Source organism: Artemia franciscana, chromosome 4 (assembly GCF_032884065.1).
Source record: "Artemia franciscana chromosome 4, ASM3288406v1, whole genome shotgun sequence".
Classification (NCBI taxonomy): Eukaryota; Metazoa; Arthropoda; class Branchiopoda; order Anostraca; family Artemiidae; genus Artemia; species Artemia franciscana.
In genome coordinates, this window is record NC_088866.1 from 55,602,612 (window position 1) to 55,618,622 (window position 16,011).

General features: G+C 34.6%; 1 protein-coding gene across 3 annotated transcripts in view; it reads left to right on the forward strand.

Annotated features, from left to right (window-relative positions):
* Positions 1-6,215: 6,215 nt before the first annotated feature.
* The window catches only part of LOC136026633 (integrator complex subunit 11-like), a 51,356-nt gene continuing 41,560 nt past the window's right edge, over positions 6,216-16,011 (forward strand). For all 3 annotated transcript variants that reach the window (XM_065703362.1, XM_065703363.1, XM_065703364.1), the window contains exons 1-4: positions 6,216-6,372; positions 9,831-9,928; positions 12,738-12,920; positions 15,397-15,513. In XM_065703362.1, coding sequence (XP_065559434.1) covers positions 6,345-6,372; positions 9,831-9,928; positions 12,738-12,920; positions 15,397-15,513 — 426 coding nt within the window. In that variant the 5' untranslated portion in view covers positions 6,216-6,344. The remainder of the gene's footprint in view (positions 6,373-9,830; positions 9,929-12,737; positions 12,921-15,396; positions 15,514-16,011) is intronic.

Below are 16,011 nucleotides of genomic sequence, written 5' to 3' on the forward strand. Positions count from 1 at the left end.
ATACTGGTTTGTCTTCTATTGCATATGCAGATGACGTTCTTCTTGTTGCCCGGACTCGCCGTGGATTGCTTTCTAATTTTACTATATTAACCAATGAACTATCTAAGCTTGGACTGTCAGTTAATGCGTCTAAATGCGAGTTTATTTGTTTTAATAGCCCTTATGCGGTCGCTCCATTCGTTTCTGGGACTGCAGTTCTACCATGTTCTTCTTTAGTTAGTTGGCTTTGTCTGTGTTTCGGCCTAACACTTTCCGCTACCTGTTCATCCCTAGTGAATCAAGCCGTGAAAAACCTACGCGTCGCTTACGGAAAAATATCCCCAAACAAAAGCCGTTACAACCGCAACGGTTTGTGCATGATTTATAACGCTTATTGCGCCCCTGTGCTTTTGTTTTTATCAGGCATGGCTCATCTGTTCCGTAAGAAAGATCCACATACTCTACGTACGGCTTATTTCAGATATTGCAAATTCCTCCTCCGGCTTCCTAGATGGCACCGAAACAAAAAAATAATTGCTCGATTTGGTTTAGTAGATGTGCCTTCTCGGATTCGGTCTTCCAGTGATGATTTATGTAAAAAGACTGTCAACTTTATTCACGTTTATGACCCTCTGCAGCCTTTTTTCCATATTGATACTGGTTGATTAGTCCATATTGTCTTTTGTTAGTTTGAATTTTGTTTTTCTTCGCTGTTTATCGTATTTGTTTTTGTTTATTTACTTATATTTATTTATAGTACTCCGTACTTTGTGTTTTTTTATACTTTACGGGTAATAAAGTTCATTCATTCATTCATTCATAGAGAAACAGGGTGATTTAAGAGTGGAAGTTTGACTTTTAAGTATAGAAAATAGTAAAGAGAAGATGAATCTCCCTCCAGATCCAGGGATAGTTTTACCTGTGACCATGCACCACAATGTGGTTGGTTATCAACAACATGGACAACTTATATTTGTGAGATCTCCCATTACCAATCAAGGACAGCCTGTGATTTTCCAGGATATGCAAGTGAACCCACTTGCAAGTGTTTCTAGCTGCCAGGGAGAAGGTCATTTTAGTCCAGTGTCAGGAGGAATAACAAATATCAGCCATTTCCCAATTGTGAAAAACTATTCAGTGCCTACTTCAAACAGATTTCAATCCCTTCAAGAATGGAATGAGGACTTTCCCCTTTACAATCAAGTGAAAATAGTGAAGAAGAAATGAGAACAGTGAACCCACTAGAAGCTGAAGGTGTTATAAGTGAGGCAAACACTGACAATCCTACAAAAACTTTATGAAAAGAAGAGATGTTTCACCAGTGTCTGAGTACCTGAATCAACCTCAAAACAGAAATTTGAAGCGGAAGCTTAATGAAGTACAAAGTAGCATAAATCAGAATCCTACCATGTTGAACAAGAAAAGTGTTGACATGCCATATAGTTATCTTTTATCCATTTCTGTGGAAGCTCGAGTAACTGAGGATAACCAAAAGTTCCCAGATGATTTCACAATTGCTAAATTTTTGAGCTCTATTTTTGGAAAGGAAAAGTTTGAATTTGAAGTTAATAAGACAAGAGGAAGACTTTTAATCCATACAGAAAAAGAGGAGATAGCTGCTAAACTGTGTACAATAAGTCAAATAGCAGAAACTAAAGTTAAAGTGAATAAACGGGAAAGCCTGACTCGAGGCATTGTGAAAGGTGTTCCTCTACATCTCTCAAATGAGGATATTCTAGCAAGTATAAGGTCAAACATTGAAGTTTTATCAGTTATCAGACAGAAAAGATTTAACAAAGAATTGAAAAAATTAGAGGACAGTCTTGCAGTTTTAGTTACATTTAAATCAAATCTTCTTCCCTCTAGCATATGGTTCTGTGGAAGAAATAGGGAACTTCATATCTATAACAGAAGAGTGATCCAATGTTTCAAGTGCCAAAAATATGATCATATCCAAAAGGACTGCCATGCCAACCAACCAATCTGCTTGCGATGTGCAGGGAAGCATTCATCAGCAGAATGTCATCTTAAGAATAACCAAGTCACTACCAACAAAGACATGTATAAATGTGCCAATTGTCTTGGAAATCATTCTTCAACTTCACCAGCCTGTCAAATTAGAGTGAAAAATAAAGAGATTCTGAATGTGGCTGAAAAATATCAAGTTAGCTTTAAAAGAGCTCAGGTTATGTACAGAAGTTATGCCCAAGCAGTTCATAGTAGTGCAGTAAAACCTGAAAGAACCAATGTAAATAGAATATGGACAGACACCATAGAATCGGTGAAACGTCAAACTATAACAGACACAGTGAATAAAATCTTGATTGCATTGGCTCTATCCCCTGAAGTGCTTTCAATAGGCTCAGCTCCAATTGCAGAAAGAGTGGAGAAGATATGCGAATTTATGGATAAACTCAATTTGACAACAGTTGACACCAGTTTTATAAGGGATCAGTGTGCTAACAAATGACTTTAAATCTAAAAATGCTATCATGGAATGCCAGATCACTTGTGAAAGTTAATAAGGACCTTCTTGTGCAGTTTTGTTTGGATAATCAAATAGATATCTTTTGTATCCAAGAGACATTCCTTAAACCTTTTATAAAGATACAGTTTCATGGTTATAGGGTCATACGACAAGACAGAACAGATCGTGACAAAGGGGGAATCATTATTGGAGTGAGAAATCACATTCAGTTTAATCAACAATGGGTTAAGTTAAGTCAGGGAAGAGCCGAGATAATAGGATGCAAAATGTTTATAGATCGCCAGAAGAAAATAAATATTTTCTATATTTACAACCTGATGGAAGTGAAAACAATTTAAGAGAAGCATTTGAACAAATGATGCAAAGTGTACCTAGTCGAGAATTGATGATAGCTGTAGGAGACTTTAATGCTCACAGTGAGAGCTGGTGCACAAGTGGCCGATCCAACAATGCTGGAAGAGATATTGAAGATTTTCTTATGAACAATAATGACCTATGCCTTTTAACCCCAAAAAATTTACCTACCCACCTCAACCATAACACTGGACAATACAGCACCATAGACCTAGTCTTCTTTTCCCCACATATTGCTCCTACCACAAAGGTGACATCTTTAAATAATACAATACTATATAGTGACCATCTTCCAGTGATGATTGAGTTAAATGGTTGTAATTATATACAAGCTAATAACATAGCACACAAGTTCAAATTGAAGAAGACTGATTGGAAAACTTTCTCAACTGCATTAGAAAATGTCCATATTGAGGAGCAGTTAAAGGAGGTGTCTTCATCAGAAGAAAAGATTAAGATATTTCAAACGGTTTTAATGGATGTTGTGGATAAAGTTGTTCCCAAAATTAATACACACAAATTGAATCACAAAGTTACTAAGTGGTGGAATGAAACATGCACCAAAGCGAAACAAGACCTTAAAGATGCGAAGTCCAATTATGAACGCCTTCCTACCTTTCATGGATATGTAGAGTACCAACGAAAGGCTGCTGAATTTAAGAAAACAGTAATTGCTGCTAAACGGGAAAGCTGGATTAATTTCCTCAATAAGTTAGATTTTAGAGTCCCTGCATCAAGAGTCTACTCAACAGTTAAGAGTCTGATTAGCGGAAGTCGTGAAGATCAAACAAATCCTCCAATAACATACAAGAATTCCACCCTAGTTACCGATCAAGAAATAGCTGAAGCAGCTGTATCCCTACTTGACAGTGTCATTGGAGTACCTTATCCATTAAGTGACTGTGAAATTGAAGTGAAAGCTAAAGTTAAGAGATTTTCCAAAAGTCATCGATCTGTAGCTTATAATCAACCTTTTCTTACACAAGAAATTGAAGATATGATTTTCCCCCAATTTGTGAAAGCCCTGTTGAAAAAACTGGGTTGCTGCTTCATTAAATATCATAAATGAGTTGTGGAATGAAGGACAGTTTCCAAAAATCTGGAAGGATGGAGTAGTTGTTTTGATACCAAAAGTGGGCAAAGATAAAAGTAAACTAGACAATTATAGAACAATAACTTTACTACCTGTGCTAGGAAAAGTTTATGAACGATTGGTGAAACAGAGAATGAACCAAGTGATTGAATTGAATAGAGGACTCAAGAATATACAGTGTGGATTTAGACGTAATAGAAATACAGAGGATGTGATGCTGATGTTCATGAATGATGCTGTTTATGCTTTAGAAAACAAAAAAGTTTTACTGATGGCATTTTTGGATGCAGTATCAGCTTTTGATAGTATGGTCCACCGTCGTATATTAGAAGCAATAATGGCTGCTGCAGTTAAAGGTCAGCTCCTAGAATTTTCGGATTCTTTTTTAGAAGGGAGAGAAGTTAAAATCAAAGTTGGAAGTTGCTATTCCCAAAGTAAAGTATTAAGAAGAAGAGGAGTGCCACAAGGCTCAGTGCTAGGACCTGATTACTACAATCTAAGTGAATATGATCTCCCTGTAGATGAAGGAGAAAATGGAGTAGGTATATTTGCAGATGACAATGGTATATGGGTTATTGCAGATAATGTGAATGAAGCACCAACACAGTTACAGATAATCCTTGATCAAGTCCAGAGGTGGTCCCAAGAAAACTGTCCAATTTTCTCCTGAAAAATCTAAAATCATGATGATTACAAGGAAGAGAAATACAACATTGCCCAGACTGTACCTTAATAATGAGTTATTGGAGATTGTGGGTGAATTTAAATGGCTTGGTTGCATCTTCGACAAGAACTTATCATTCAGACCACACATACAACAACTCAAGATCTCATGCTTGAAGAGACTCAATATTATGCGAATGATATCAGCAACAAGATGGGGTCCCAAACCAGACTTTCTTTTGGAATTTTATATCAAATACATAAGATCAAAACTAGAGTATGCTTCATTGGTGTATGAGGCTGCCAGCCCGTCTGCATTAAGGCTATTGGACACAGTACAATATAGTGCCATAAGAGTTTCATTTGGAGCACGTAAAACAACACCTAAGCCATTCTTAGAATCAGAAAGTGGATTGGAAAGTTTGGAAGTGAGAAAAAATGTGCGTTCATTGAAATACTTGAAAAAGCTTTGGACATCAGATCACAACCACCCATTTAAATCTACGATACTTAAAAGAAAAAGACTATGGATTTCCTCAAAGAAACAGCATGGAATTATTAAAGCTTTGCATTTGGCAGAAAATTTGGGATTACAGGTAAATTTAAACCTAGCACTAGAAGTACCCAATCTAAATATCACGCCAATATGGGCCAATCAAAAAGTTCCGTGCTTTTGTGATTTTGAAAAATGGGATGGATTGGATTATAATCAATCATTCACAATGGAGAAAAGAATTACCTACCCAGAAGCCATGGACGTCTTTAGTGATGCTTCAAAAAGTGACAAGGTCGGAGCTGCGATTTGGATACCAATGTGGAATGTGAAAGAACTTTACCGTCTCCATGAAAAAATGTCAATTTTCGACGCTGAAGTGTTTGCTATACGACAAGCAGTATCGTATCTATATAAGAAATTACAAAGCGGGGATCAGGTTGGAATATGTACAGACTCTAAAAGTGCTGTTTCATGTTTAAATGAATTCAGTGATGGAGCGAATAAATCAAGAGAAGTGATTTCATGCTTTGTAGCCATGCAGCAACTGCTTTCTAAAGGAATAAAGCTATCGCTTCATTGGATACCTGGCCACAAGAAAATCCAGGGTAATGAACAAGCTGATTTAACAGCTAAAATGGCCGCCAGTGCAGACATACAAATAATACAAACAACGACACCAACAATAGTATTCCAGATAGAAGACATAATACAGCGGATAAAACAGTTTAGCCTTGAAGAAAATAGAAATCTCTCTGGAAATCTTTTGATTACAAAGAAGACCAGAAGGAAATTCGAAAATAAGTTGTATGAAAGTTTATCAAGAGAAGAAGGAAAAATTGCATTTCGACTTAGGTAACATCATGCAGCTACACGATCATATCTTACTCGTTTCTATGGAGAAGATCCAAAGTGCATCTATTGTGGTCAGACAGAGACCTTAGCACACCTCATCATCCATTGTGTCTGCACAGAATGTTACAGGACAGACATTAGAAGGTTTATGAGAGAACATCGAATAAAACTATGTGAAGAATTACTCAGAGGAGCATTAACTGAAGAACAATCGGTTGAAAGCATAAATTTAGTTTGTGAATTTTTGAGATTGATTGGTAGAAAAAGGACGTTATAAACTTTTCGCAGGGAATCGTAAAGATACAATTGTGGAAGTGCATGGACCCTAAGGTGTTAAAACACAGAGGGGGTCTTTCGGCGATTCACTTCACTTCACTTTTATCAACTCGTATTTCACAAATAAAGTTCAATTTTGAAGTATGGCTGAGATTCATGTTACTCCACTAGGTAGGACTAAGCTAATTTGTTTAAAGGGTGGTCTAGGCTTGAAATCGTTGATTTGTCTTCCTGCCTTCTCAATTTACTTAAAAAAATGTCAATTGAATAACTTAGAAAATCAAAATGTAGGCTAATTCATTTGTCTACTTTTCTGTTGTATCATTTAGGATAGGTTCAAATAAAGTAGGCTAAAATTTTAATTAGCCTCTTATATTGTAGTGTTTCCTTGGTAGGCTATATAATAGATTAAATTCTAGACAAGCTATTTTTGGCTATCTTGAAAAAGAGATAGGTTAGGAATATGAAAGTTTCACCAATGAATTCTGGACAAAAAAGTTATCCTTGGAAGGTATTCTGAAGTTACTGTGTGAGCCTTCTTTTGATCAGGCCTTCCAGAAGGTAGCCTACCCCATAGTCAAATACACTCTAAAATATATGTTGCTGGCATCTATTTAGCCATGATAGAATAGCCAATGTATTTCCACACCAACCTCAAGCAGCAAGTCAGATTATTCAAAATGGGTGGCCAGCCAATATACTTTGATGAGGCCATAGTAGGCCTAATGAGTAGGGTACCAGAGGGAACTCTACTAGGCCCAACTGTTTTCCTAACATACATCAGAAACATTAGTAAATACATCATAGTTCATATAATTGACTTACCAATTAAGTGAACATCCCACTTGATGTCTTTTTTATGCTCTTTATAAGTTTGACAATCACTTTTAAGTACTTTTGAGCTCTTAAAAATGACAAATTGTCAATTATAGTATGAGTTATTGGGGTAAAATTCTAGTTAATTGACTTCTTGTTATTTTGGAAAGGGTTAGGTTAAATGTTGACAAAACAACATTTTACCTTAATTTTCAGTTACTAGTTGCTTTTTCTCTGCCTTTAGTTCTGAAAATAGGACAATTCCTGTTATTTGAATAGAATTTTGAGCCATATCAATGTTTTTTTGTTTTTTTTTAATTTAGGAAATGTATTTGCATATCTTTAAAACCTTATAAAATGGGATTGAGCAAAGTTATGAAGCTGAAAACAATTTTGTTGTACTTCATTCAAGCAGAAGATCTATTTTCAAGGTTTCACTTTTATAACACACATATTTTTAAAGGTCATCACAGGTCAGGGCCCTCTAGAGGGAGAAGGAGTGGAGATAGATACTTCAAAATACCTTCCTGGGACATACTTTAGCCTGTAGACCCATCCCAGAAAGTTTCATTTTCCTAACCTAAACCCTTTTCAAGATAGCAAGAAGTCAATTAACTAGAATTTTACTGTTATTGGTGGTTTTCAACAAAGTTATGCTACATTTTCTTAGCACTGTTTTCTTGATTGTTAATAATGTTATGTTTTCAGAGAGAATATTTTGTATTTTACAGCTTGGGATCTATTTGAAACAAAATATGTATAAATTTACTAAGAGAGGGTCTACTTCAAATTTATTCAGTGATAAATGAATTAGGGTATTGTGATCAAACAAGTGAACTTACTATGAGGCCAAGCAGCAGTTCTTCAGGTAATGGAAAAATCTAGCATCTAGGATCAAATCAGTAAAACTGAGATTAAAAAAGAACTTTTTTAATGTTTTTTTTTTTATCTTAAATTGCAGCTTGGAGCAATATAAGGATTTTCTTTGTAGAAACTCCAGAATTGATAACACATGACACATAGTTGAATACATACACTTGACTAGTGGTTTGATGTTGCTGATTTGAGTGCTTCCCAGTTATACTTCCATTCTTCTTTTTGACCATTTGTCATCAAGATGGTTCTTAAAGCTGTCTGTGGTTTGGGCAGCAATGGTATCTGGCAGTAATTTGTTCCAGAGATTGGCAACATGGTTGGTAAGAAAATGGGCGCATTGCCGCTTTGAGGAGAAATGCCTGGATAACTTCAAGTTATGTCCCCTTGTACAATAATCCTGAGATGTCAGAGGAAGAAGACCAGGAACTGCCTTTGAATTAATAAGTTTATGAACCATCACCCTGTCTTCTTCTAGAAACCAGAGTTGGGAGTTTCAGCTTGCATAGCCTTGTAGGGTAAGGGAGCTCATGCAGTCCACTCACCATCTTAGTGGCTCTTCTCTGGACATCTTCAATTTACATGAAATATTATTACAGATAATAATTATCAAACTTACTTGTTGTTGAGAAAATACCTGTAAATTTGACAACTATATTTTTGTCAGAAGACCCTTGAATTTTGACACTAATTGTTTCTCATCTGTTTTATATGTTCAGTAAAATTTCAACAGAAGTCACTAAATTTTTGACTGGGCCTGTCTGTAAAAATTTCAACATGGTTACTACAAGATATTCTTAAAAGAAATGAAGAAAAGCAGCACAACTGTTTACTTAGTAAGAATGTATCATCTTATTGTTGATTATACCAAGGAAGTGTGATTGTCAATCTTCTCGTAGTTGATTACTGAAAAGCCTTTGACCTTATTTGTCATTTCATAGCTATGACAAATTTACATGTAATGGGTACATACAAGCATATTCTCCTTTTAGTGATTGGTTTTTTGCAAGACTGTTTGGTTTTTTCATTGGTTTTTCCAGTGTATCAATAGCCTTTTCTAACATTACTAACACCATTAAGAATCAGCTACAACAGTAACAAAGTTTTACTTCATTCTTATCAAAGGTGATTTTTACACCAGGATTACTAACATCATTTAGAATCAGACAAGAACTAGATACAACAGTAACAAAGTTTTTACATCATCTTTATTAAAGTTGATTTTTAAATTTGCTTTGTTTATAATTACATCCCATCCCCATCTGGATGTAGTATCCAAAAGTTTGGTTATTTGGCAACAGTGTTATATGTTTCCATTTTTGCAAGTTGCCAGTGGGAAATGAGAGCAATGATCTCCCAGTAAACAAGAAAGTATTTATAAAATCCATAAAATAGTAACATGAAGAGTATGTGCATGAATCATGGTAAAAAGCCAAGCTCTTGTCTGAACTCTGCCCACTTCCCCAAAATTTTCTGGCAGTCCTTATGAATTCTGTTGTTGTCTGCTGGGTCATTGTGCTGCCCCACTCAGTTAGGATCAAACTGGGGTAACAAGACATTCATGATGTTTTTTGCTTGTATGTAAACAAAACAAAAGATAAATAGAGGGATGGTGCCACTGATTTGGCAAAATATAAATATTTTTGTACATGTCCCAACCTTATGGAATGGAGTTATTAGAGTAATTAATTAGGGGGGTGGAGTTGGCTTCAAAAGGTATTTTTTTTATAGAACATTTATTTTTGGTTTAAAGTTTTCAGATGTTCATCAGAAAAGGGTACTTTTCACTAATATTAGTATTAATTACCCATTGCCTCTTTCCCTTCTATGATATAGACTAAGGAAATTTAATATATTTCCTTGGTCTGCTTGATATTATTATTATTTATTATTATTATTATTCGATATTATTATTATTTGGTTTTTAAATGTTTTTTCAGGTGCTGGGCAAGATGTTGGGAGAAGTTGTATAATTGCATCCATTGGAAGCAAAAATATCATGCTTGACTGTGGCATGCATATGGGGTATAATGATGAGGTAAGGTTTTCCTGGTTTTATATTAGAAATGTCAATGATACAGGTCACAGGCATTGGGGGGCCACTTAAGTTTTTTGCTTTTGCCTTAATAGAAATAGTATTTTGACCTTTATTATATTATGATACATAAAATTACCAAAAAAGAGCAGAGGTCTAATTTTGGGAACCAGTACTGCAAATGAGCATCACAAGACTATTTATCCAATTGGCCAAATTATTTTTGCTTAGCATCTCACAAGATGTAAGTGATGCTTAAGGCTAAAAGGATTGCTAATTGAGACATTCTTGGTTTGCTGTCAGATCAGTTACACTTGCTAAATAAAATAAGGAAAAGAAGAGATAAATGGCATTGTGTGTAAACACATAATTCAGTCAATTTAAAAAATGGAAAAAAGCATATGAAATTAAAGGCAAAGTGCAAAATGAAACACTAATTGTGAAAAGTACCATGCCTTGAGGGATGGATAAACAAGCTATGTTTGAATTGAAACACATTGATTATTGTTGTTTGCCTAGTTGTCCATAGCGTTTCAGCTTGTACATTCCTTCATAAGTATTTGTTGTTGTCTTTTGCTGATTACATTTAGAGAAGTTAAACTTAAGACCCATTCTCAATGAGATTTTGCTAATACTAAGGTTTAGTTAGTACTTATTTGAGCCAATAAGAATTTTTTAACCAATCTGAAATTTATGCGAATATATGATTGGCTCAAATTAATATCAGTGAAATCTTATTGTGAATGGGCCTTTAGCTAGTAAATGGTGCTCAAATTAACTCACAGTACAGACACCCAACATAAAAGGTAATTACAAGGATTAAATGCAATGGAGGTTGAAAATCACTGTCAAAACACAAATGGACAAAGTAGCTAGGCATTATTATTGGTTCTCCTGTGCAAAAGTTAAAAAAACAAACATAGTCTTGTATCATATATTTGTGAAGAATTGTTACCAGTCTAGGAAAATAAGAAATTTTTTTCATATTCTATTGTTTGCATATAGACTTTCAACATACTGTCTGGATGAACATTTTTTTTCTTTGTATGCATAGTGTCATCATTTGCTTTTAGGGACTGTATGCAGTAAGTTTTTTATGTTATTTTTGGATAATTGACTGGGTGAGAATTTGAATCTTTTGATATATCCAGTTTTCATGCCCACTTGATAGAAATCATTTTCAAGCTTGTCATAGAACCATTCATATTTTCTAGTTGCATATAGTTTCTTTGATACACTGTTTATAGTAAAATCTTTCGTGAAACAGATTACTATAATTTCTTCTAATTACTTCTAATTTTTGAAAGTCGAGTTGGCTTTCAGTAAGTTTTATCATCAAGAAGATTCAGCACATAGTCATTGCAAAATGCAGAAAATTTTGCTTATGAATCTAATAATTTCCAACCCCCCAATAATAGTACAAGTTGGATATTTTTCGAATTATCTATAATCTAAAGCCCATCTTATGTTGGTGTAGTGGCTTCTCCTAACTGATGCACCGAAAGTTAGAGCTTTGGGTAGCAATGTAGATAAAAAGGATGGTGCTAAAACAGCTTAACTAGAACAGTGTCCTTTTCTGTTTTAGTATTGAAGTAGTTCCTGGCTACTGTCTGGAATGACTAATGGTTAGGAAAGAAGAAAGGTGTTGTCTCTTCAAGCCTTCTTTTATCTACTAATAAGGAGAGTAGTAAAGGAATGGTCTCTAATTGTCTAAGAGGTCGTGTGAATTAAGACAAGACTTTTTTTTAAGACAAATCTTCTTTCATAACATTGATGTAGTTAAACAATAAGCTTTTATTTTTAAAAGATGTCAGATAGAGAAGAAATATATCTAAAATTATAATATTAATGTATTTGAGGTTGCAAAACTTTTTATTTAGGTCTGATTACTTTTCGTAATTATAAAGAAAAAGATAATAAATCGTTCTTTTTCTCTAACATAAGAATAACTGCATTTGTAGTTTTGTTTTGTTTACAACACAGCATTAATATGGACCAGCCTCATTATTTGCATTTTAGTTTAATTTTGGCTTATAGTGTGCAAATTCTGCCGAAAATAATCCTTCTTTTTCTGAAAAGAACATGTTCTGGCATCTTTCTTTATATATTGGAACCTTAGACTTTGTCAATCGCATGTTTTTAAAAGTGGAGGGGTTTCTGGAAGGCGTCCTTTTGTAAAAGTCAGTTTTGTTAAAAACTTCACTGCAATTAACATTGAACAAGCATTCCAATTTTCAAACAAAATTGTCTTTATATATTTCCTTTTACAATCAATAATCTTTATCAATATTTCCATCTGCCTTACAAGTTTGAAATGACAGGTTTCAGCCAAAACTAAATAATAAGAATTGTTTAGTTATTACCACCACTGGTAATAACTGGTTATTGCCACTATTGATTGTTAGATCATTGGTGGCTTTTGACCCGCTAACGCATTGCAATGCTTTTCTATATGATTTGGTATCTCTTCAGGTAATAAATCTATGCAAGACATCTTGTTAGTGATAATGTTATATGTTGACGATGTATGTTTTTTCTCGGAACCCACTGGCCTCAAGTCTCATTTCCTTTTTTTTTTTTTTTCACAAGCATGTATCTTCCATAAAATGTTAGGGCCAAATAATTGTTTTTTTGTGATGACAAGTTATTACAGCTCGATTTTGTTTTTCTATGAATACACAAAAGTATATTAGCATTAATTTTGTAAATAATATTTGAGTATGTCATGAGTAGTATTTCATTTCCAAAATTAAATATTTTTAGGTGAGGAAGAACATAACAAATATCTTTAATGAATTTTACCATTTTACAGAGACGATTCCCAGATTTTTCATATATTGTTGATGGGAATCTGACTGATCACATTGATTGTGTCATTATCAGTCATTTTCATTTGGATCATTGTGGTGCTCTCCCCTTTATGACAGAAATGGTGGGGTATAACGGACCAATTTATATGACCCATCCTACCAAAGCTATTGCTCCAATTCTATTGGTATGTATCTAATTTTTGCTTACTTTAATTTTTTTATACTGCTTGACTTACCTATAATTTGGACTGGGGCTGGGGTTGTAACACATTAATTATTATTCTGTTGGGGGGGGGGGGGTCAGTCATTTGTGTTATTGTCAGTGCTACTGCAAATTCTATGTATAAAAGATAGCCTCGAACACACAAGTTTGCTTTATAAAGTTTGGTACCATAGTCAATTGGCAATTTTCGTTTTGTTTTTTGTCTAAAAGGAGAATAGATTATTGGGTTTATTAAAATACAAAGTTAGTTTTGGCTTTGGTTTTTTAAGACGATGAAGTCCCTCTGCAACCCCCTCCCAAGGTTAATAATTGTAAGTCATAGAGAAATTGAGTAAATTTCAGGTAGCTTAAATGCTATAATAATCTCTTCAGAGAAAAAAAGAAATTGCCTGAATATAAAAATATCCGTTTCTAATTAACACTTTGTTCTTATTTCCAGTGACGTGTGTTTCTTCTTCGTTTATTTATTTATAATTTGTGTGTGTATGGTGAAAACTGTTGTTGAAGCAAGGAAAAAATATGCAATGATGTCACAGTCATGTAAAATCGATATAGCTAGGCAATTATCAGATATGGTACGTCTAACTGGAAACCCGTTGCTTAATGAAAGTTTTTATTATTTTTTTTGGAAGCATATAGTCTCCAAAAATTTATGATCACTCTAAAACTTGCGATTTCATGAAAGTCTACTGCTTCAACTTCCATAAGAACAACAAGTTACCCATGTTGTTGAATTCCATAATTCAGATTTTAACAGTTACTATGTTGTTATTAAGATATTACATAAACTTTTTTTAGAGGATGTTCTAAACTTGCATAGGAATTGATTTTTTTTTGCAAATTTCTGACGTTTTTATTTATCTCACGAAATTCGAGGGGGGGGGTATTCCCCGGATTAGTCCGAAGGACACTTCCTGAGAAGTGCCCGATATGACCTTTTTGTCTTTTAAAACCCCCTCATCACCAGACAAAAAGCTCTAATCCGACAGCTCTTCCATCCAAGAATCTGGCTTGTGCGCATTGATTGAAGAATGATAACCTTTGCCAAAGAGCTGGGTGTTAATGTTTCAGTGCTTACCTACCAAGTGGTTCCAAACTGTGAGTGCTGTGGCCAATCATAAGTAATTTTAGGTCTTGCAATCCCCCTCTCCTCAAACGGCTGGAATTGGGCACCCCTAAATCCTTTTTTGCTATGGATAGCCAAACTAAGTGATAGTTAATTTTTAGTTTCTTCTTGTTCTATTTAAGTTAGAAAGAAGCTCACATTTTTACCTTCAAGATTAAATAGACAGTGCTGGAGCACTGTCTATTTTGGAGCACTTGTCGGATTTTGTTTCTTTCATTCGAGTCTCAAAATTATAGCTGATAGAAAAAAAGGTTGTAGAAAAAAAAAAAAAAGGTAAAAACGTTACTTAAATGGTTTAACGAGCAAAAAACTGGTAATTGCAAAATATTTTTATATATTTTGCCAAGGGATTACAACAATTCCAAAGAAAACCAAAAGTTTGAAGCTTAGTAGAAATTGTTCTTAGAAATCGGACTTGCTGTACTAATCAAATATCTTTGAATAGACTCCATTTGAAGTGACATTAAATTGCGTAAAAAGCAAAAAACTGGTAATTGCAAAAATATTTGTATATATTTTAACAATGGATGACAACAATTCAAAAACCTTAAAAACGAAAACCAAAAATTTGAAGCTTAGTAGATATCACTGTTAGAAATTGGACTTGCTTTGATAATATAATATCTTTGAAAAGATCTAGTATGAAAAGGCAATAGATTGTCCCCGGTTAGAAGACAAGCGACAATGAAAACTATAAATAGAAGTCTGCCGCGCGCCGAATGCCGGAGCCCGGCGAAGAAACCGCCTTAAAAGAAGTCCCTGTTTCCTTTTTTCCATCAAATTGCCTTTTGTCAAAATACAAATTTCTAAATGAAGCTCTCTCTCGTTTTCTGTCTACGAAATTTTATATTTTTTACAAGCTAAGACATTGAACAGTAGATAAATGTTGAACAGTAAGATAATGATACGCACTTTATTCAAGGGCTTTGATTAGGATGAACATCTTTCAACAACTCGTGAACAACAACTTTCAATAACTCAAGGCTTAGGTCTGTTTTTACTGATAAGTGATAGCAAGGTGCAGAAAAACAGGTTTTTTGACCATCCATCGGAGGTAAAACAAAATATAGGTTGGAATAATTTTGAAGAAAATTGAAATTTTGTGGATCTTTAAACAGATTAGAGTGAAGAAGGAATTTGTGAAGCTGTATTGACCTCCCGACCCTTGGAATTTTTAGTAGTAGAGGTAGTAGTTATCATTTTCGTCATTTGGTTGGGTCACATCTAGTTATGTCTACGCTATCTTCGTCACCTATGCTATGTACGCCATCTAGTCATATCTACGCTATGGAAATTAATCTTGTTTTTACAGGAAGACATGCGGAAAGTGGCTGTCGAACGAAAAGGCGAAACTAACTTCTTCACTTCTGCAATGATAAAAGACTGTATGAAAAAAGTAATAGCTGTGAATTTACATCAGGTTGTCCAGGTTAGTTCATTTTTCTGACTAGATAATGCAATACTTCCTATAGATAATGGTAGACTACAAAGTGGTTACTTCAAATATTGCAGGTATGTCCTGGAGGCCTGTGAACATTAATGATAATCGTTTTTGATATTGTTGTGGGTAGTACACAATGTTGATTTTTTTTCAGATAAAAACAGTTTAAAAATCAAACATCTCAGCATCGCAGTGGGTTAGGTTACCATATTTCTTTTAAGATGATTTAAACGTGTATAATACCTCTTTCTAATACTATTAGCAACTCACTGTAGCACAACGCCAGCCAACATGACTATGCAAGTCCCTCCTCCCCTCTGCCCTACTCAGAGCTTTGCTCTTTATTTTTTCCCTTGTTTTTCTCCAGTGTTTCTTGTGATCTCCTGATGCTGCGAAACGCCCTCCCTGAGCATAATTTAGGCTCTGGATTCAGTCCTGAAAGTTGCATTCTCTTAACTCAACTACAATCCAGAATAGCGAAAAACT